Source organism: Mirounga leonina, unplaced genomic scaffold (genome assembly GCF_011800145.1).
Source record: "Mirounga leonina isolate KUSES-001 unplaced genomic scaffold, KU_Mleo_1.0 Mir_53, whole genome shotgun sequence".
Classification (NCBI taxonomy): domain Eukaryota; kingdom Metazoa; phylum Chordata; class Mammalia; order Carnivora; family Phocidae; genus Mirounga; species Mirounga leonina.
In genome coordinates, this window is record NW_023270807.1 from 55767735 (window position 1) to 55790542 (window position 22808).

The 22808-nt window shown below is 37.6% G+C and overlaps 1 protein-coding gene across 1 annotated transcript in view; it reads right to left on the reverse strand.

Moving 5' to 3' along the window:
• FBXL4 (F-box and leucine rich repeat protein 4) overlaps positions 1 to 22808 on the reverse strand; it is an 80195-nt gene that overhangs the window by 45041 nt on the left and 12346 nt on the right. Inside the window, exons 2-5 of the mRNA XM_034991578.1 lie at positions 20040 to 20157; positions 18801 to 19384; positions 9757 to 10102; positions 511 to 755 (exon numbers count right to left, since the gene is read on the reverse strand). Coding sequence (XP_034847469.1) covers positions 511 to 755; positions 9757 to 10102; positions 18801 to 19312 — 1103 coding nt within the window. The 5' untranslated portion in view covers positions 19313 to 19384; positions 20040 to 20157. The remainder of the gene's footprint in view (positions 1 to 510; positions 756 to 9756; positions 10103 to 18800; positions 19385 to 20039; positions 20158 to 22808) is intronic.

The following is a 22808-nucleotide window of genomic DNA, read 5'->3' on the forward strand; positions in this document are numbered from 1 at the left end:
CCTGGGCAGGTCTGCAAGTGTGGTCGCCTACTTAGCATGCAATTGCATTTTCAACATAATTAGTTTAAATGAGCTTCTAAATTTGGGTGATGTATTGCACATGTAATTAAGATTTAATTAAAAATGTTCTATAATAAATTGTTTTCCATTTCTGACAAATCACATTAGAGAGGTGGATTTTGATTTGGAAATAGTTTTTAAAATGTGTTAATCATCTGTGCTGAAAATATGAGGGAAAAAAGGAGGTCTGCTGAAAGTTACTTGGGATTTACAAAATTGGAGGGAAAGGGCAGAGTTTTGCGTCATATTATTGTGAAGTTTAGCTGAAGAGGATGGTGAAACTCATTTTGATAAGTAGAAGCATTCTGAACGTGATGATACACAAAATGGGTTTCTTTTTTATTTCTGTAAAGTATACAGTAGATACTTTCAAACTTTTCCTACGGAAACGACTCAACAGTTTAAGTACCGTGTGCTGGTAAAATGAGTGCAGCAAGGCTTGGAACTAACCTGCTAAATCCCGCCACAGAGATGAAGCCCCTATTGCCAGTCCAAGATAAATTAAGCCACTGAACGAGGGTGCAGCGAGGCTGCAGAAATTCCAGAGAGGTGTCATTTAGTTTTGCCCAGTACGGTTGCAGATTGAGGTGGATGTATTGTAGAGGATCACAGCAATGCTGGTTCAGTAGTTTGCAAGTCTGGGCTAATCTACACAGGTCTGGTAGTGTAAGATGATTCAGAATCAGTTGAATGAGCTACATCAAACAGATTGAAAAACAGAATCACTTAAGTATATTGTCCGGTCTAATAAAGAACAATAGTGTCACATAATTCGTAACAATATTTTCACATACAACATCAAGACTCCACAGCATTACCCAAATCAGAAGAAACCATACTTACATAAGACAATATATATTACATTTCAAAATTGTTTTAAGTATACTCGGTTCATGTTGACTACTCATTTTTTTTTACAGTACAAACATCTATTTTGGTAATCTGTTGAATAATAGTTTCTCATAGACTCAACATTTACTGAACATCTACTATACCTCAAACATGGTGAGAGATGAAGAGTTGCCATTTTCAGAGTTTTGCAGAGTCCAATGGGAACTGGTAAGTACAATGACATGTTTTAATAGCTTTGAAAGACAGCAGCAGGGGCTGCTCTGGAAGATACAGGCCTAATCTCAAAGGGAGAGTGTACTTATACCAGGAAGGCTCAGCTTTAAAGGGTGAGAGGCAAACTAAGTGAAAGACTAGTTAGTGGTTGGGGCACCTGGGTGGCTCAGTTGGTTAAGCGACTGCCTTCGGCTCAGGTCATGATCCTGGAGTCCCGGGATCGAGTCCCGCATCAGGCTCGCTGCTCGGCGGGGAGTCTGCTTCTCCCTCTGACCCTCCCCACTCTTATGTGCTCTCATTCTCTCTCTCTCAAATAAATAAATAAAATCTTTAAAAAAAAAAAAAAAAGACTAGTTAGTGGTTAAGGACCGGGTTATGAGGAGCCTCACAGAGAAGCGTGAATTTATTCCTTATTCCGAAAGCAATAAGGAGTCTTGAAGGGCTTCACCCTGCAGAATGACATGGTCAGATTTGCATTTGGAAAGCTCATGGCAGGGGGTACTCCTCAAGGCAGGGAGGCAGGGAGGAAGGGAGGCAGGGAGGCAGGGAGGGAAACCAGCCACGGAGCTGCTACAGAATTCCCAGAGGAAAGAGAAAACAAGGGCCTACTGGCAGTGATGATGTAGCAAACATATACAAAAAGTATTAAAGAGGAGGAATCCAAAAGATTTTTTTATCTCTAATTAAAATAGTTTCCTTGAACTAGTCCAAGATTTTTTTTTCCTTGACTATGAGCAGTTTGGGGCTTCTAAACTAACTTTTCTAGAACTACTGCTAAATAGCCTGGTCTGGACCAAGAAACAAAGAAAAAAAAAGATCAAATATTTGCTAAATGGTAAAAATCTTTAGATGAGAGAGAATATTGAGTTTCTTGCTTAATGCAGCGTATTTGTCTAGCTACACTTTTTGTTTTGCAAATATACCCTTTAACCTTAAATGATGTTCTTCGATTTATTTGACTACGTAAGCCCAATATTCACTTCAGGACAGAATTTCACTGTTTTAGGCCAAAAACTTACAAAATAGTGACAACAACGTGATATTTAAAATAAGCTTAAAGGGTACATAAAATATGAGCATTGCTGACTAATACAGATTGTGTTCAGTAAGGCTTGGGGTATTTTTGCTCTTTATTTTTAAGACTGAACTGGACTTTAAAAAATATTAAAGGTGTCTGATATAAAAAAGAGGGAACGATAAGGAAATTAAAAATTATCCTAAAATCCCATCACCCCAGGGCGCCTGGGTGGCTCAGCTGGTTAAGCGACTGCCTTCGGCTCAGGTCATGATTCCAGAGTCCTGGGATCGAGTCCCACATCGGGCTCCTGGCTCGGCGGAGAGCCTGCTTCTCCCTCTGACCCTATCCCCTCTCACGCTGTTTCTCTCTCTCTCTCAAGTAAATAAATAAATAAAATCTTTTAAATAAATAAATAAATAAATAAAATCCCATCACCCCAATAACATGCAAACTGCTGACATGTAAAATATTATACAAACAACAAAAGAAAATCGGGGTAAAACATTAGAAAACCCAAACACCGAAGAAAGGTAGAAAATGAGAAGTTTCTATCATCAAATCTAACGAACCCTCTCCCCACTGGTAAGCCCTTAACGTTTTTCTGATCTCTTCCAATAAATATGTACAAAATCCCATTTTGGATTTGCACTAAAAGAATGATAATATATACACTGTTCTATACCTTGCTTTTCTCATTTAATGATGTATCTTATAGGTACCTCTTTATCTGCACATAGAAATCCACCCCATTCCTTTTTATAGATGTGGCATACTGTCCAACTGATTTCTCACTGACATAATTCCTGTTTTAATACTGCAATAATGTTGTGTGTGTGCATGTATGTATATCTTGGCAAACTTTGCAAACATACCTTAGGGTAAATTTCATGCTTTTAAGTTTTGACATAAGCACAAAATTGCCCTTCAGAGTGTTTGCATCAATTTACTACAGTGTAAAAAAGTACCCATTCAGGGGCACCTGGGTGGCTCAGTCGGTTGGGTGACCCACTCTTGGTTTTGGCGTAGGTCATGATCTCATGGGTTGTAGGTTTGAGCCCCGCGTCAGGCTCCGTGCTCAGAAGGGAGTCTGCTTGAGATTCTTTCCCTCTGCCCTTCCCCTCACACATACTCTCTCTTTCTCTCTCTCAAATAATTTTTTCAAAAGATTTTATTTATTTGACATACACACACAGAGAGAAAGGACAAGCAGGGGGAGGAGGAAAGGGAGAAGCAGGCCCCCTGCTGAGCAGGGAGCCCGATGCGGGGCTCAATCCCAGGACTCTGAGATCACGACCTGAGCTGAAGGCAGATGTTTGACTGAGCCACCCAGGTGCCCCAATAATTTTTTTAAAGTAACCATTCACTTATGTCCTAGACAGCACTGTTAGCAATAAATTTCATCATTCTGAAACCAGAAAAAGAAGAAACAGAAACAAAAACAGTATGGCACTGTTGTTTTTTATTGCTCTTCTTTTTTTAACTACAGAAATGTAACCCTTTGCCAAGGGAGTTGCCAATATTTCTGTTCTTTTGGCCTGTTTCTGGACTCTATTCTGTTCCATTTATTTATCCATTATTTCTCTCATATCAATAGACCTCTAAATCAAATGAGTTTTGTTCTAATTTTTTTAGAGTTTATGCATTGGAATGCACTGGCTGTTTGGCTGCACATGAGAATCTATCTTCATTGTTGATGCACAAATATCATTCCCATAGCTTCAGAATATGCCTTATTATCTGGTGGAATTATGCTCCCTCCATTACTCTTCTTTTCCAGAATTTTCCTGAGTATTTTCATGTTTTTTCAGGTAAACTTTCCAATTAAAAAACAATAAAAAAAAATTCTGTATTTTAATTGGGACTTCATTGAATACACAGATTAAGGAAAGCTGACACCTTGACTTTATTGTGTCTTCTTAGGCAAGGGCATGGTACGATTTATCATTTAATGATCTTTCATGTTCCTAGAGTTCCTAAAGCTATTGATTTTTGTCTATTAACTATGTGACCTGCCAACCTTTGTTCCTAATAGTTTGTCTATTCTAAGAATTCTAGTACATAATCATATCATCTGCAAATGATGATGATTTTATAGCCTCCTTTCCAAAAATTACACCTTTTCCTTCTCATATTTCCAGCATTGGCTAGTGTTTCTAGAATAATGTTAAGTAACACTGTTGTCTTGTTCCTGGCTTTAATTTAAATGTGAGCCACAAATGTGGCACATATGTAATTTTTAAAGTAAATACATTTTTTTAAAAAGTCAAAAGACTGCAGTTAATAATACTGTATTGTACACCTGAAAGTTACTGAGAGTAAATCTTAAGCATTTTCAACACAAACATTAAAAAAAAAAAAAAAGCGATATGAGGTGACGTATGTGTCACTTATCTCGATCTTGGAAATCATTCTACAATGTATATGTATATGAAATCATCAGGGGCGCCTGGGTGGCTCAGCCAGTTAAGTGTCTGCCTTCGGCTCAGGTCATGATCCCAGCGTCCTGTGATCAAGCCCCGCATCGGGCTCCCTGCTGAGCGGGAAGCCTGCTTCTCCCTCTCCCTCTGCCTGCCTGTCTGCCTACTTGTGATCTCTCTCTCTCTAATAAATAAATAAAATCTTTAGAAAAAAAAAGAAATCATCATGTTGTACGCTTTATATACAATTATATTTTTCAATTATTCCTTAATAAAGTTAAAAATAAAGGCAAAAGAACAGTGATACTAATTTTAATATAGTTTATTTAATACTATATTAAAAATGATCATTTCAACTTGCAATCAGCATAAAACTACTGAGATATTTTATTCTTTTTTTTTGTATGAAGTCTTTGAAATCCTGTATTTTATACTTTCAACACATTTTAATTCAGATTAGCCATATTTCAAGTGCTCAATAGTACATGTGGCTAGTGGCTACCACATTGGAGAAAGAATTTCTAGTGTTTGATAACTAAACGTGATGTTAGCTTTTGGCTAATAATATTTGGTAGTAAACAATTACTATCAAGAAGCTTAACAAGGTATATATATATTTTTTTAACGGCGACGGATAACAAATTTGGGTATCTATCCAGCTGTCATTTGTCAACCAATTTTATGTATCCACTAAGATGGGATAGGATTTTTCTCCTTTTGACCTAGTACTATGGTATGATAATTCTCTAATACCAAAAACAATTTCTAATAGCAAAACACCCTTGAATTCCAGGAATGCGTCCTGAATGATTTTGTTGTATTATCTTTTAAAATAATTCTATTTACTCTACTGTATTTGTTTGCAGAAGTAAAATTGGTCTGTAGTCTTTTTATGTGCTACAATGTTACCCTGGCTTAATAAAAACATCAAAAGCTTTCCTTTTTTCTTTACGCCATGGAAGAGTTTAAATAATATAGGATTTATCTGTTTCTTAAACGTCTGAAAGAACCTATGAGAGCCATCTGGGCTTGGCAACAGTAGGATCTTAAATATTTGTAGAATGAATTAAAAATCTGTTGTTTTAACTACAATATTAAAAGTCATATCAGGAGAATTTTTAAGCAGTTAGTGCAAGAAGGCATTAAAAATTAAATATATCCCTGTATCAGAGGATCAATAATTCACTTTTTCCAGATGATTTGTAATTTAAATAACACCCGGCAATTTCTGGCATCGTTCCAAACAAAAGACACCAGTGTTAAAAGATGTGTATTTTGTGTGAAAACATTCTATGATACTTAATATTACATTTTAAGCAAATATCAAAATAGAAAAAGAATAGCAAAAAGTCAGAGACCATGACATTGACGTGTGAAAAAGCACTTTTGGATTTTGATTAAATAAGAGATGACACGTTTCCAGCCTACAAGACAATACCCATTAATCATTACATATTTAGTATCTATTACAACGTGTTTTTATATGGGGGCATCCTAGCATGAAGTACCATTTGATACTACAGCGAATGTAGGATGTGATGGTGGGGAGGACTCCCCAAACAGACTTGATCTATCTGCCCTCAAAACCCACTCTACTCATAATACAATTATCTTCAACTATGAAAACACTGTCATTTGACACATTTATATATGGGTTTTTTTTTTTCCACTTTAAATAATTTGGATTATCTTAAGATAATTTGGGTAACTTTTTTTTTTTTAAGTTTCTCTTTTTTAGTCACTGAGAGATCATTCAGTGTTCTCTCTCTCTGCATGGTGCTCGGCTTTCGTCAGGGCTCGGTAATGTCCTCAGACTACAGATTCTGTCTCCCGGTGTTTTCCCCATGCCTCTGTGGTAGTGATCAAACCCCTTACCCGTACTGGAAGCCTTCTCTCTCTGCTTTCCTTCAGCATAGAAATATGCTGAAATCTCTCCCAGCCTGCATCACAGATGGAAATCTTCCTACTCTGCTGCTCCCTCCACCATTCACTTGTCTTTTCTCCTTTTAGAAGTTAGAACAGATAATTCCTATAATTCATACTCTCCCCCATTTTGATATGCCTTTTTTGAGTGCCACACAAAGGGGCGAAATGTTATGCAAGATGACAAAGTAGTATTCATTATTGGTGGACAGTCTTCTCCATGTTACAGCCCATAAAAAGAATACATTCACAGAAATATTTTTCTGCTTACACTCAAAGTAAACAGTTTTTGTCTCTGCTTCTCTCACCCTCCTTCATGCCTTAACCAAATATGGCAAGGTTTTCTCATTCTTCACCTATGTTCATGGCTCCACTAAACTGATAAATGTAAAGGATTATCAAAGATCTCCCAGCAACCAAAACCTGTGGGTACTTGTAATTTAGCTCTCTGCAGCAGTGTGGCTATGTCCTTTTTTATGTTTTCTATGCCTATTGCTTTGCTTTTAAGACTCTCATCTTCATCTCGAGTGCCTTTTCTGATGGGTCTTCCTCTATGGGACTCCTAGATGTTAGTATTCCCAGAATTCTGCTCTTGGCCCTTGATTCATACTCGACAGACTTTCTCCAGTTAATTTTATCTACCATGGTGCCCCTTGCCTCTTTCAAGTAGACTCACTCAAATATAAACTCAGACCTTCCTCCTGCATTTCAAACTGAAATACTAACTGCCTACTGTCCTCAACAAGTTGAGATGCTTTGGTGAATCACAGGCACCTCAAAGTCAGTATGTCCTTCCTACCTTCACCCACTGTCTTATGATTAATGGCATGTCCATCCACCTAGTCATTTCGACCAGAAACCTGAAAGTCTCTCTGATGGTCTGCTTCATCTAGAGATGAACATTTACTTACTACTTTCAATTTCTACCCTCTGAGGTCTGAGAATATTTCTCTTACTCATCTCCTTTCCAAATCTTCCAGTATCCAGGCTTCATCATTTCTTGCCTCAATACAGCAGTAATTTCCTAACTGGTGTCCCTGACTCCCACCCTGACCTCCTCTTGGTCTACTCTTCATTTGCCAGCGGAGTAATCTAAGACAGAAATCTCATTTTCTTATTCTCATTTTTTAAATAAATTAAATAAAACCTTCAGTGTTTCCCCACTGACTACAGAAAAGGTCCATGGTCTTTTTAATACCATGACACATATGAAAGACAAAATTTACATGAAGGCCAAAAACCTGAGCAATTATTCTAATTGTGGGACAACGCATGTGCAAAAATGCCTGCATATTATGGGACGTTCCTGGCATGTTAGCTATTCCACACCTTTCTCTCCCACTCAAAAAAGCATTATGAAGAATACAAGAGAATACAAGAAAGTGAGTGTGAAACTATTATAGGTATATCATCTCTAATTTTTTACCACAAGGTATTTATATAAAGTCTCAAGTATCTAGGACTTCGCCCCGATTAATTTTGCTGGGTACTGAAGAAATACAGCACCCTGAGGAACACAGGCTGAAGGGATAAAACGCAAATCTCTCAGTAAAACAAGCCCTCTCGGATGCAGGCTGTGCATTGCCAATGCCATGATGTCCCAATCACTGTCATCTCCATGAACGAGGTGCTGTAGAGTTAGGCACCGAGGCTGTTCTGAGCCTCCATCCAGCTTCATCTCTTACAGCCTCTGCTATCCAATCCTCTCCCAGTCACCCTGAAAGACCGGAGTTTCCAAACAGGTCACAGGGTTTCACTTCCTCTCACCTCTGTACATTCTCTTCCTTCTGCCTGAAGTTCCCCTCAGTTAGTCATCCGAATGCTCTGTGTCAGCCTTTTCTCAGGTCTGGATAAAATTCAAAAACTGTTCAAAATATATTTGCTGAATTTAAATCTCTATTTTGTAGTTTTAGGAAATGGGTAAGAATCAAAGAAGTGATTTCGTTTCCTCCTGATGAACTGCTCCCACTGTCGAGAGGACAGATACTCCTTGAAGCCTGGGGAACAACCCTGTCAGGATCATATCCTCCTCTTTCCCCAACTCAACTCTTCCTTCGACTTTCCTCAGTCCTCCCAACCAAGAGCCAGAAGGTCTCACCCAATCTGTGAAGCTTTCTTTCTATAACACAAGACCTGACCTAGATGGCCTGGGTGGGACCCTGGTCCCATGGCTGACTGACTAAATTACGTTGGATCCTTAACTTCATCTTTATGTGCCAACTTGAGCTACTTCACAGGATGTATGACAGCATTTTAACTGCAAAATGTTGTACGGGCATTGTGGTGACCGTTAGGCCTTCAAGAGGCCATCTTACTGTTCTCTGCAAGTTAAGTTACTTGTGTTATTACAATGAAACCTGAAATACCTACCAAGTTGGAAGGGGAGAGTTTAAATTGGCTGAAATTTGTTTATAAATTTTTCTTGAAAAGATTTGGTTATATTATTTTTAACCACACATAGCAGTGGTCAGCAAGGGGCAAAAATGCCTGGTGGTGTGCTTTTGGCACCTGATGCCTGGGAGTCAGGGATGCTAAGCTGCTACACTGCAGAAATGCCCCTGGAGAGACACACTAAAAACAAGGCTTTAGGCAAAGACACCCTCCACCTGCCTAGACCAAAAATTATAACTAGTCAGCATTATATAAAAGAGAGTTAGTAGAGAAGCATAAAGGACACTTGGAGAAACTATGGGCTTATCAAGTAGATAAGCATCCCTCTCACAGTCTTACTAATACTCTAATGCAAGACAAAAGTGGTAAGATTACTTAACATAATTTTGTCTTGTTTTTTCAGAATCGAAATACAGTCAACCCTTGAACTACAGCAAGGGTTAAGGGCGTCATCCCCCTCCACAGTTGAAAATCCATGTATAACTTCTGACTCCCCAAAAAGTCAACTATTAAGAGCCTACTGTTGACTTAAGCCTTACAGCTAACATAAACAGTCGAGTATCACATTTTGTATATTATATGTACTATGTACTATATTCTTTCAATGACATAAGCTAGAGAAGAAAAAATGTTAAGAAAATCCTAAGGAAAATGCATTTACAGTATTACACTGTAAAAAAAAAAAAAAAAATCTATGTATAAGTGGACCCACACAGTTCAAACCCATGTTGTTCAAAGGTTAACTACACATAATACATGAAATTATGTACACTTTACCAATGCTTCTATTTTTCCAATACCTAGCAAAATAAACATTAATACCTAAACATTTAAAAATTATAGTGTTATGTCCAATACTGCTACTGATTATCTTTGTCTTACCTCATAAGGCAGTTTATCAAAATATCCATTATTTGGCCCTTCCCTGAGGGCAGTACTACTAAACTTTTTGTTAAGACTGTCCATTCCACAACCATCCTTTTCTTCATAGTCATCATCTTCTAGATCATTCATGTCAATAAGTGAAGTCTTGAGAGAAAGCACTGGCTTGTCCTTCGTACCATGTAACACGACTGCATCTAATTCAGTGTAATAATCCAGAAGAGAACTATTTACTTCCAGCCGTATGAGGTTTGTGGGAAAATTTATCTGCTTAATACAAGGTTTAAATTGGCGAGCCTGGGAAGCATTCACCTTCGCCGGTCTCTCTGACCAAAGAATCTCCCATCTGCCAAAGAAAGAGATTTACCTATAATACACTTAAGAATGAGATTTACTGTTACCTTCAGGTTATGGCCCCATGCCCAACATGTTACAGTGTGATGCACAAAGGTATTAAATAAGGTGAACAGAATCAAACACAAGTATTATTTCCAGTACATAAATAAATAAATAAATAAACAAACAAACTAAATGTCATAGACCTTGAAATATTTGTACTACTTAAATTATTTTTATAATTTCCTAGAAAGTGCTTTCTGGCACATTTCACATTGGTCAGTTAGAAACTGGCATAGCTAGACCTACATGAGGAACACCATTCGGTTCTACAGAAAAAGGAAACCCAAAGTCAGAATAAGGCGTACAGGATGAATAAAGCTCTGCTGTGTGCATGTCCTAAACCAACTGTGGGAACTACACTGAGCATCTTGTCACACCAGGGTCTCCTTTTCCAACTTTTCCATTTCTGTCACTAGCAACATACAAACTCAAAACTTTCGTTATCTCTGATTTTCTTTTATCTGGCCATTAAGTTTTGTCAAATTTTTCATGAAATTGTCGCTTTTATATGCTCTTCCTCTGGGAATTCCTATTATTCTCCTCTTTTAGTCATCTGTATATGTTCCATATCTAGCAAGTATCTAACACATACCGGGTAAATAACATTTTCTCCTACTCCTCCAAAATGAACCCCCCCTTTCCAGCCAGATTAATCATTACCTTCCAGATAATAAACTCATTTCCACCTTTGTGTCTTTGCTCATGTTGTCTCCCCACAACGAAATGTCCAACCTGCAATTATATGCCCATCTGTTCTTCAAGGTCCAACTCACCTGCCATCTCTTCATGGAAGTCTCCTTATAAAACTATTTTCCAAAATTATTTAAAGATTCTCCATAACATAGCATCATTAGATACATAATATTCTCACATATGTGTTATAAGTAACCATTTCTAATATTGTTTCCAAATATATCAGAGAAAATTAGAAGCACAAAAAATACTTCAATTAACATCTTTCCATTTCTAATTACTTTAGTTAGAATTTTTTTAATACATATTTTATGTCAAAAACTAAGTATTTTTAAGTCTCTCAATACATACTACACACTGCTTTCAAAGAAGCTTATGCCAACAGCATATAAGAATGACTACTGAGAGGCACCTGCCTGGGTGGTGTAGTTGGTTAAGCCTACGACTCTTGATTTCAGCTCAGGTCATGATCTCAGGGTCATGAGATTGAGCCCTGTGTCCAGCTTCACCCTCAGCATGGAGTCTGCTTGAGATATTCTCTCTCCCTCTGCCCCTCCCGCACCCCCCGCAGCAGGCACGCACGCTCTCTCTCTCTCTAAAATAACAAATTCATAAATCTTTTTGGAAAAAAAGAATGACTAAAGTTTTATTTATTTTTAAAAATAATCTGTAATTTCATGGTAAGCCATATCTCCACAGAACATAATTTATAATTCACTGATTACTAATCACACTTAAAATGTTTTCATAAACTTATGAATCGTATGAGGTTTTTTCTAATATATTGTCAGTTCATTTCCTTGGCCCAGTGACCTATTAAGATTTAAGTAAAAACTGATTACAGCAAGGCATTTAGGAAACTGAGATAGACAAAAGAGTGAGGCAAAACTATAGAAGTCATCAACATGCAGGCACCCTAGCGGGCCTTGAGGCCAAGATGGCAGCAAGAAGGGCACAGAGCACCAACTTGGAAGCGTAAGGCAGAAGCTCATGAGGATTATAGTGAACGTGTCACTAACCATTATAATAGGAACTTTTGCAGTTACTAGACCCTTTATAATCACCTCATATTTGCTACTTTTGCTGATTCTCTCCCGAAAATTCGGAATAAACCCCATCAAACATAAAGAGCCTATGAGTATTATAACTGGAGACAACACGGAAGTCAGAATGGAGAGATCAGTCCCACTGTCTAACCAACCTTGGGAGACGAGGGAAAAGTTCTAAGGAGTACAGCAAGTTGTGGCAGGTTCAAAGAGTGAAGGAAAGCAGGCTGGGTGTCTTGCTCTTCCTGTAACAAGGCAGGAAAGCCCACCTGGAGTGCCAGGCTAGACCTAAGTACCCCTAGAGCTTAACTGCAAAAATCTTGAGGGTTCCTAACAACAGAATTGATTTGAACACTCTAATGTAAACCTACACAGTTAAACAGAGCTAGCCATACAGGTACAAGGAACTGAAGTATGAGTCATTTAAAACCATGTTGGTGAGAAAATGCATTCCTAATTTTGGACAGTATATTTCCAAGAATCATGAGGCAAATGCTTTTACTGTTTATAAATAGTAAACTCTTACTGTTTGTCGCCACAGTGAAATGACATCAGACGATGTTAGAGGAACCTCTCGTGTCTAGGAAACAGGGACTGCACAGGACCCTGTGAAATAATTGCGTGTACTGGGTCACAACACATGTGGTCTAACCCTATCTATTCTATGATTTAGCTTCAGTGAGGAGTTTTTATGAGACTTAACAGAAACTCTGAAAATGTGACGTAGAAATCACCTCTGCCAGGTCCTTTGCAATAAATAAATACACAACTAACACATGTTCTTCATGTACAGTTTGAACTGCATTATAATGCAAATTACATTATAAATTTACAAACATAAGCTTAAAGAAGAACTCTGACTAGAGCAGAAATATTCTATTTTAATAAGGTATTAATCCACTAAAGTCCTCCCTACTTACCTTGCAGAATGGACAAAGTTAGACGATGCTTTAAATTGACTTCCTTAACCTTTGTTGTATATTTAAACATATCAGGAGTAACGCTATTTTAGCAACATTTTTGCTTCTTCTATGTAGCATGAATATTATATATTTACTTACACATATATCTTAAGTTGTAAATATGATGGCATACTTAAAGAAAAACATCAATATCATCAGTTTTTAGAAATATTTTAAAATGTCTAAATATAAAAAACTTTCATGTATCTAAATTAGTCATATTTTACTTTTTCTTGATAACCTAAAAAGTAACAAAAATTATAAAAAGAGAAAAATTATTTTCTAGGTCTGTGGCCATCTGAATTAAACTAACATTAACTATAAGACCAATACAAATTGATCCTGAGGGATCTGCATTAAAGTGAATTTTTATTTACAATTTCCTAAGAGAACTAGAATATATTATTTCCAAGTTAGAAAGAGAAAGGTATCTATTTTATCCAACAAGAGAACATGCCAATATTATTTTATTCTGGAAAACTAAAGCCAGAATCTTAAAACCTAGTCAGTGAAAACAAGCAAGCAAATACAAACAAATGTACATGCGCGCGCGCACACACACACACACACACACACACACTCCTTTCTGTGAGACAGCTCCAACTCTTAATCCTCTTGACCCAGGGCAGTGTTAAGGAGAGTAAACTGCTTTAAGTCATGCCCTCTGTGGTCTGTACATTTATCTGTTTACTATATGTGCTCACACACTGTATATATGTATGGGACAAATCTGACCAACTCCAACATCCTATGTAAGTATTTTAATCTACAGTATCACATATGAAAAATCAGCTTGGAATTCCATTCTGGCTGTGCTTAGAGCACTTAATTCTGGAATGGTAACCAACAGCATTCTCTTCATCAGCCCACTTATTTCCCTTTCTATTGTACTGAATGCCTACTATGTGTCCAGTTCTTAGAAACAAATCCCTCTCTGTGATGTTGATCTGTTGCTTCTCCATTGAGAAAGTCTCTCTAGGGCACCCCAGAAGCAACTGGGAAACAGAGAAAGAGAGATGTTCACCAATGGAAACCAGAGAAACAAGTTTTCCAGCATATTTAGGTTGGACCCTGGCACATGGATACAAAAAGCTTCCCTGTAACCAAAATTTCTCCTGGTTAGTAAGCATATCTAGTAGCCAGCACAAAGAAAGTTCTCTTGCCAACACTGTTCCATTCCATCAGCTGAAAGTAAAGGGATAGAAGAGGAACACCAACAAGAATAAAAGAAAGCTATTTAGATAGTACACCTACTCACTCCCTGCCTCCCAGCCCATCTCTAATTGGAACTAACTAGCATGTGCTTTAACAAAATCATGCTTCTTGGCCTACAAAGTCAGGACCAGACAATGACCAATTTGTGAAACTGTTGCTTAAGCAACTTCCTTTGGCAGCAAATTCTCTCTGTGACAGCCACTGTCTTTCTCCCTTTCTTAACTTCAGTATTATATAAGTGTTTTCACTTTATTTTTTTGAGGACTATTTATTTATTTATTTATTTGACAGAGAGTGAGAGAGAGAGAGGGAACAGAGGGAACACAAGCAGGGGGAGTGGGGAGAGGGAGAAGCAGGCTTCCACCTGAGCAGGGAACCCAATGAGGGGCTCAATCCCAGGACCCTGGGATCATGACCTGAGCAGAAGGCAGATGCTTAACGACTAAGCCACCCAGGCGTCCCTAATTAAGTGTTTTTAATGCTCAGAAAAATCCACTAAATTTGATCCCCAAATAACTTTATTCCAATCGGTTTCTTTAATATGACCTCAATTTGTCATTTTCTTTCTCCTCTTTTCCTGTCTCTTTTTTCCAATGTGTAACCCTGTGCTAGCCTATCTTCTGACTCTTACACAAGCCTCCATTAACATCTTATCCTCAGGACTGGGACACTGGATACTACCTGTTTTATTTTCTCTGAATCGGCACTAAGCAAGAAGTAAGAAGACTTTGAGATCTTATAGAACTACCTGTAACTTGTCTACTTCACTTACTGAACAAAAAAAAATGCAACCAGAAAAAAAGGGGAAAGATTGCTTTTAAATTCTGAATGTTCTGGGACTACGAGTCCATTTCCTGCAAACAAATTCCTGAGCCACTCCAACACACTCTCTTGCTTGTTAACTCTTAAGGAGGGCATAAAACCACGTGCTCAATTAAAATAATAGGCAGTACAGTCCAGGGGTTCCCAAACAACAGCATGTGATGGAGATTTCCATGACTAAATGTGAAAAATAAGGAATGTATTGGTATGTATAAAAATATGCACACATACACATGTAAAATCGCCAGCCATTCTTTAAGATTCTGATCATGCCAGTTTCCTAGTATAAACTGAAGTTTCTTGTATAAAGTGATGGTGATGATAAATGATGTTAGTATTTCATGGGTTTGTCTTTTTAGGTGTACTCATTAAGCAAAGTAAATAATGTGACAACCTGTATCAGTTCTCTAATGTTTATTATCATTATTATTATCTTTCCTAGTTTATGACAGCCAACGTTCCCTACCTGTACTCCACTTAGACCTCTTGGGCAGTTCTGTGGGCCCACTCTCCACACCTCCCAGCTTTGCTGCTAAGGGCTTCCCCCTGCAGCCTTCTTCAGAGAACTGCTTGGGCTCCTAGAGCCTCCTCATCCAGAGGGTAGCATGTGCCTGGAAGATATCCATTCTCCTTCCCACTCCCCTCACCCACAGTCCAAGACAGACGGGTGCAGGAGCATAAGAGCCCAGCTCCCTGACAACTTTTCCTCCAGGCTGACTGCGACTTCTTAGGAAAGTGCATCCTTGCCTGACTTCTTCCCTTCCCCACAGTGCTCTCTCCACTCTCTTAGTGATTCCTCCAGGAGCCCTTCCATTGTGAATCATCTGCGTAACAACAGTCTTCTCAAGGTCTGCTTCTGGGACACTGAATCCAAGAGCCTGTGATTCCCAAAGTCTGGAATCCACTAGTCTAGATCTTGAGAATGGCACTTCCATGCCTGTGGCCCTTCGCTAGCTTGTTCTCCACACTTTTTCACTTCTTTAAACACCAAGACCTCACCTCATGACTTCACCTTTGCAACGTGCTGTTCTCTCTCCACCTTCCCCATCCAAACTAAAGCTTCACTCAACTTTTGGGTCTCAGTGAAGTCACTTCCTCAGGGAAGACCTCTCTGAGCCCCAAAGACTAGGTTTGCCCTCCACCATTACACGTTCCCTATGATCTCACGTTCTTCTTCCAGGCTGGCCTATAAAACACTCAAAGAACAAGAGCCATGTTCGTCTGGTTCTTTGTTTTGTTCCCAGCAGTGAACTGGCAGAGAGGGTGTTCAATGTTTCCGACTGTTTAAAGAAATTCACCAAAATGTTAACAGTTACTGAATCTGGGGAGAGTTGTGAGGGTTTTTTTTTCCTGTGTATTTTCTTTCTTGATATAACAAGTTTTTTTTAAACAATGAAACATCTACTGATTTCATAATCAGTAAAATTTAAAAGGTCCTTTTATATCCTGCAATAATATATATTGGTTGGATCCTTTTTCTCTTAAAATTTAATGGTATTTTCTGTGGAATAAAGCTAAAAGTCAGTTAAGCAAATTAGAGATACATTTGTAAATAAAGTTGCCACTTTAATCACAACCATATACTACAACTGTCAGCTAGGAACCCAAGAGCATGATTTATATTCAAAATCAGTTATGCACACATTATGGTTTAGATTAAAGATATTACATGTTTCATAGATCTCATTCCCAAATTTATCTAGCTTTTTAGGGAAAAAGTACATAACTTTGTAGGAAAGAGACAAAGAATGACAGAATCCAATAAAAACAATTCTCACATAAAGAAAGGATCCTGCCCAAGGTACTTTTTCTCTCAGAAAAAAATTAAACAAAACAAATCTGTATATTAAAGGATGCTGGTTCTCTGTTTTATAAAAAATAGATTCATTAATAATATTATTCACGATGAATTATCAAGGTCATTCTGAAAAGAACAAACAAAGATCATCCCAGCAGGCTCCAGCTTGAGCTGAGCTGTACTCTGCATTTGTTTCCTAACACTGGGGAGGTGTTTTGAGGGTACAAGGGCCCTCAAGGAAGCAGTGTGTCAGGTGGTTAAGTGATCCTTGTCCCCACTCCTCCTCCAGTGGCAGCTGGGGACTGACAGTTTAATAGGTGCCCAAAAACTGCTCTGGGGTTCGAATAAGCTCAAAAGGGCAGGGCTTTTTGTCTACTTGGTTCATTGTTCACTGCTGTATCCCTGGTATCCAAATCAATGCTTAGCACATGGAAGACACACATATATTTAATGAATGAATTAGCAAAGTGATAGAAAGATCACCGATATCAACAAGTAATAGAAAAATGAGAAAATAATATGATTAGATAGTTCAAGGAGAAGGAAACATAAATGGCTCTTAAACATGAAAGCATATACAACCTCAGAGACAATAAAAGTATTTTAACTTAAGGTTTACATGAGATAACATTTTCACCTACCAAAATGACAAAAATATTAAAATTTATTAACACACTCTGTAGCTCACATGAGGCTTGGACAAAACATGTATGCATATACAATGCTAGCAGGAATATAAATAAGCAGAGCCTCTTTGAAGAGAAATTTGGCACTATCTATCAAAACTGCAAATGCATAGACCCCTTGGCCTGGCAATTCTTTTGGGATCTTAACCCACAGACATACTTGCACATATGTAAAATGATTTATGATAAGGTTATTCATTGCATTAATGTTCATAATAGCAAAAGCATGGAAAAACTAAGTACCCATCAAAAGGTGATTGGTCAATAAGTTGGAATACATATACACTGTGCATTACTTACAACCACAGAAAAGAATGAGGAACCTCTCTTTGCACTTATATGAAAAGATAACAGTATATACTACTAAATGAAACAAGGTATAGGGCAATGTGAATAGTATGCTTATTTTTTGTGTATAAAGAAAATAAAAATGTATTTGTATTTGTTTATATCTGCATAAAGAAACTGAAAAGAAATAAATAAGTGGATAAAAGTGATTTCTTTGAAGATGGATGGGTCTTAGGCACATGGAGAACAGAGTACATGCAAGACTGCATTATGTACTTTTTAGATTATTGAACTATGTGAATACATTACCAGGTCAATAATTATATTTTTTAAAAAACAGGAGGCTGAACTACAAAAAGAGAGAGAGAGAGACAGAGGCACTGCTATGCAAATTGATGTAAGTAAACAGGCTTTCAGAAAGAATGCACGAATTTCTCAAAGCAACATTTGTTTTTAAAAGAATATGCTTGTTACAGAGACATTCCCCTGGGCGCCTGGGTGGCTCAGTCGTTAAGCGACTGCCTTCAGCTCAGGTCATGGTCCCAGGATCCTGGCATCGAGCCCTGCATCGGGCTCCCTGCTCGGCGGGGAGCCTGCTTCTCCCTCTCCCACTCCCCCTGCTTGTGTTCCCTCTCTCACTGTGTCTCTCTCTGTCAAATAAATGAATAAAATCTTTTAAAAAAAAACCAAAAAACAAAAAAACAAAGACATTCCCCTAACATTAAAGCTAATTCCCTAAGTACCCCTCCTAAAGTATCACTATAGATCTACTTTGAGTTACTCACTGTGTGTTAAAGCAGTAACATGATGCTTGTTTGAAAATATGTTACAGGTCATATTTCCTACTAACTTCTCAGATTGGCCCACATCCCAATTAACTGAAATCACCCTTTTTGTTTATAGTAACTTGTGATGCATAAATCTCATGATCTATGAATATTACGGTGTAAGTGTTACATGTATAAAGAATGTATTACAGCTTTAAATATGTGATTTTTCTTTCCCTATCAGAAAACTAAAGAAAATTTTAAAAATCCAATTTGTTCAAATTACTTAGAATAAGAAAAGACATCCAATATTAAAACAAACATAACCTTTCAGCCATATAATTTGGTCATTAAAAAATGAGTCTTACCTTACTTCAGCTGGTGGAATTGGTGAATAGGGATTTGCAGAACAAGCCAGAATTCTAATGACTGCTCCAGGATGATAGGTTTCCAGAACATGAACGGCTGTTGGATACACCTGTTGTTCAAAAGTAAGTTCCACGTAGTCTTGGCTTTGAAAATTAGGCGGTGTCCTCTTGAATGGCAAGGAAGCGCTAGGACACTGATCCCACCATGTTCCATAAGTTCGAAATACAGCTGTCTGAGTGAAGTCACCAGAACTTGGAAATACATTTGGTACACCTGCCAAATTCCACATGGTATAGGACATACTATTTTCACTTCCATAATGGGAACTGAAATCCACTACTTCTTTGGCATACTGGACCACCTCTGCGTTGAGAGAGGAAGTCCGGCTGTTTGATTCTATAGTTCTACGGCTGTTCATCATTTCTCCTCTTGTAGCTGTCCTGGCTCGGCGCCGAAGGCATATATAATAAAACATGGTCAGAACTGTTAACATGGGAAAGACTGGTGACATCTAGGTGTGAATTATGAAGCTTCAAAAGGTCAGGTGTCCTCAGTAAGACGCATGAACTCTTTGAAGGATGTTCTAAAAAAAATGAATGGCTTAGTAAAGTAAAAATAATTCAAATATACAGAAAAATGCATGGATAAGGTAGTAATTAGGCTTTTCCCCCAATGTAATTTCCCAGAATGAAACTGAAAAAGCAAAATTCACTGTAAATGTAAATCTCTGGCATAATTTATCGAATGAATTTTTAAGAAACCTATATATTGATAATGTATACACTTTTATGCTATATGGGAAGCAAAACTGATATTATAAGGCAATGGAAAGTATACGATCCAAAAAACTCTATTTTATACAAAATTATAACTATCTTTCAAAAAATACTAAAGTCCTTGAACTTCTAAAATGAAAATTATTTAAAATATCTAGCAAACCACTAAAACACTGCTTTAAATCCAAAAGAACTTTAAGGCATTTTATAATTTCACATTTTAACAAATGATTCCCTATTGTTAATTATTACTCACCTCCAAACATGCTAAGTACAGATTTCACGTTATGGGAATATAGTTTTCTGGAGCTGACAGTTAATCCAGATGAACTAAATTAACTGCCTTATACATCACAGATCACCAGACAGTGTTTAATTTATAACTCTTAGCAGTATTTGTTAGGGCAGGCCATGGCTGGCTGGCATCTGGTTTGCTGCCAGATACTCTTAGAAATCACTCACCCCAGAGAGAATGGTCACAGGATACACACAGGAAATGCAAAAGTTGGCATTCATCCATGTGGCCTGAAAATTGCATGCTGATTTCAGGTTCAAATGTTGAAATGTCACATTCTTTTACCTATAAGACAACAGTTTTAGAAGATCTTTTTATTTCCAACTTAGGAAGTCAAATATCTCAAAAAGATTATAGATCACCTTTTAGGTAAACAGACAAACATAAATAGCTACCTATTAAGTACAACTTTCAAACTGAACAGGTCACATATTTCTGAATTTTGTGGACAATTCTAAATAATGTAATTTTAAAATTTCAATACAGAATGTAGTAAAAATGTAATAATGACCCCTTTCTATATAAACACAAACCTATAGCTATGGGTCCAAGTATGTGGGTAGACATATATTATGGGGACCACACGGTATTTTTTATCTCGTTTTATTTATTTTTTTTTAAAGATTTTACTTATTTATTTATTTGAGAGAGAGAGAGAGAGAGAAACAGCATGAGAGGGGATAGGGTCAGAGGGAGAAGCAGGCTCCCAAGGAGCAGGGAGCCCGATGCAGGACTCGATCCCAGGACTCCGGGATCATGACCTGAGCCGAAGGCAGTCGCTTAACCAACTGAGCCACCCAGGCGCCCTATCTCGTTTTATTTTTTTAAAAAATTTCTAAATACAGTTGACACTCAATTTTACATTAGGTTCAGGTGTACAACATAGTGATTTAACATCTCTACACATTATGCTGTGCTCACAAGTGTAGTGACCATCTGTCACCATACAACACTATTACAGTATCATTGACTGTATTCCCTGTGCTGTACCTTTTATTCCCATGACTTATTCATTATATAACTAGAGGCCTGTATTTCTCACTCCTCACCCATTTTGCCTACTCCCCACCCCCCTTTCCTCTGGCAACTATCAGTGTTCTCTGTATTTATAGGTTTGATTCTTTTTGTTTATTCATTTGTTTTGTTTTTTAGATTCCACATATAGTGAAATCATAAGGTATTTGTCTTTCTCTAATTTCAATTAGCATAATGGCTATGGTCCATCCATGTTGTTGCCACACATAGCAAGATCTCATCCTTTTTTATGGCCGTATAATATTCCTCTGTGTGTGTGTGTGTGTGTGTGTGTTTACATCTTCTTTATCTATTCATCTATACATTTAGGTTGCTTCCATATCTTGGCTACTGTAAATAATGCTGCAAAGAACATAGGGGAGCATATCTTTTTGTGTTAGTGTTTCTGTTTTCCTGGGTAAATACCCAGTAGTGGAATTACTGGGTCATATGGTATTTTTATTTTTAATTTTTTGAGGAACCTCCATACTGCTTTCCACAGTGGCTGCACCAGTTAGATTCCCACCACCAGTGCACAAGGGTTTCTTTTTCTCCACATCCTCACCAACACTTGTTATTTCTTGTCTTTTTGATTTTAGCCATTCTGACAGGTGTCAGGTGATATCTCATTGTGGTTTTGATTTGCATTTCCCTGATGATTAGTGATGTTGAGCATCTTTTCATGTGTCTATTGGCCATCTGTATGTCTTCTTCAGAAAAATGTCTATTCATGTCCTCTGCCCATTTTTTAATCAGACTGTTTCTTGAAGGCAGGATCTAGCCAAAGATCATTTCTCAAAGTACTCAGTACATGGTAGGCACAAAATATTTGACATGTTGACAGAAAGGTGATGAACAAAAAATACTACAAAAGTCCAAAATAATTTAAGATTATATAACAGTATTCTTGTGCCTCTTAATCCCAGCCAGATTCAAACACACTGAAAGGCTTGACAAAATATAACCAGTAAAACAGTAAATAAAGAACTGAGCTTGAAACAAGTGAGGAAAATCCACAGTTGTGGGAAACAGACAAAAGAGAGCAGGAGCTGAAGCTAATACAACTGCTGGAACCAGGTACAGGCCTTAATCGTTATAAGGGGACTTTCTAATACCCATACAGAGAGGTTATTTCAAGCCAGGTCATATGTGGAAAGATCTTCATAAGCCAAAAATAAGGAAAGATCATCCTATCTGTTAAAATCAGAAATATGAAAACTCACTGGCTAGGAAGCCTAAGGAGATAATGACCTCAATTTGGGTAATGGAGAAAAGTTGCCGAGGGAAATCAGAACCCTATTAGGTGTACATTATGCATACAGCAAGGGCCTAAATTCACACTACTTTCATGAGTTAGAATCTCTACCCCATCCCCAAGCCAAAAAAATTTAAAAAGATAAAGTAGCTCTGAACTGGTAAACTTTAGAACCTGTTAGGGGCAAATGTGAAACCTCTTTGCAGGGATACTTCCATGACACACGACACAGGACAGACTAAACCCTTACTAAAGATACATCACAGTAAAAACAGACTCCAAGGGAAAATGAACCACAATGAAGGTCAGTCAGTAGGCAGGCTCACTAAATGGAGGAACTTGAACCCCAAGAACAAGAAATAATAGAAAAATCTGAACAAGACATTTTTCTAGGGAAGAGTAATAAAACATGTATTAAAATAATAAGGTGTTTCTGTAGCACACATTCCTAGTGCTAATGTACCATGAATCAACAACCTCAGGAAATATAACACCAAGTGCTAAAGTATAGGTCATGTTATAAATATGGGAAAATATTCCATTGTATATATATGGACCACATCTTCTTTACCCATTCATCTGTTGAAGGGCATCTCGGCTCTTTCCACAGTTTGGCTATTGTGGATATTGCTGCTATGAACATTGGGGTGCATATGGCCCTTCTTTT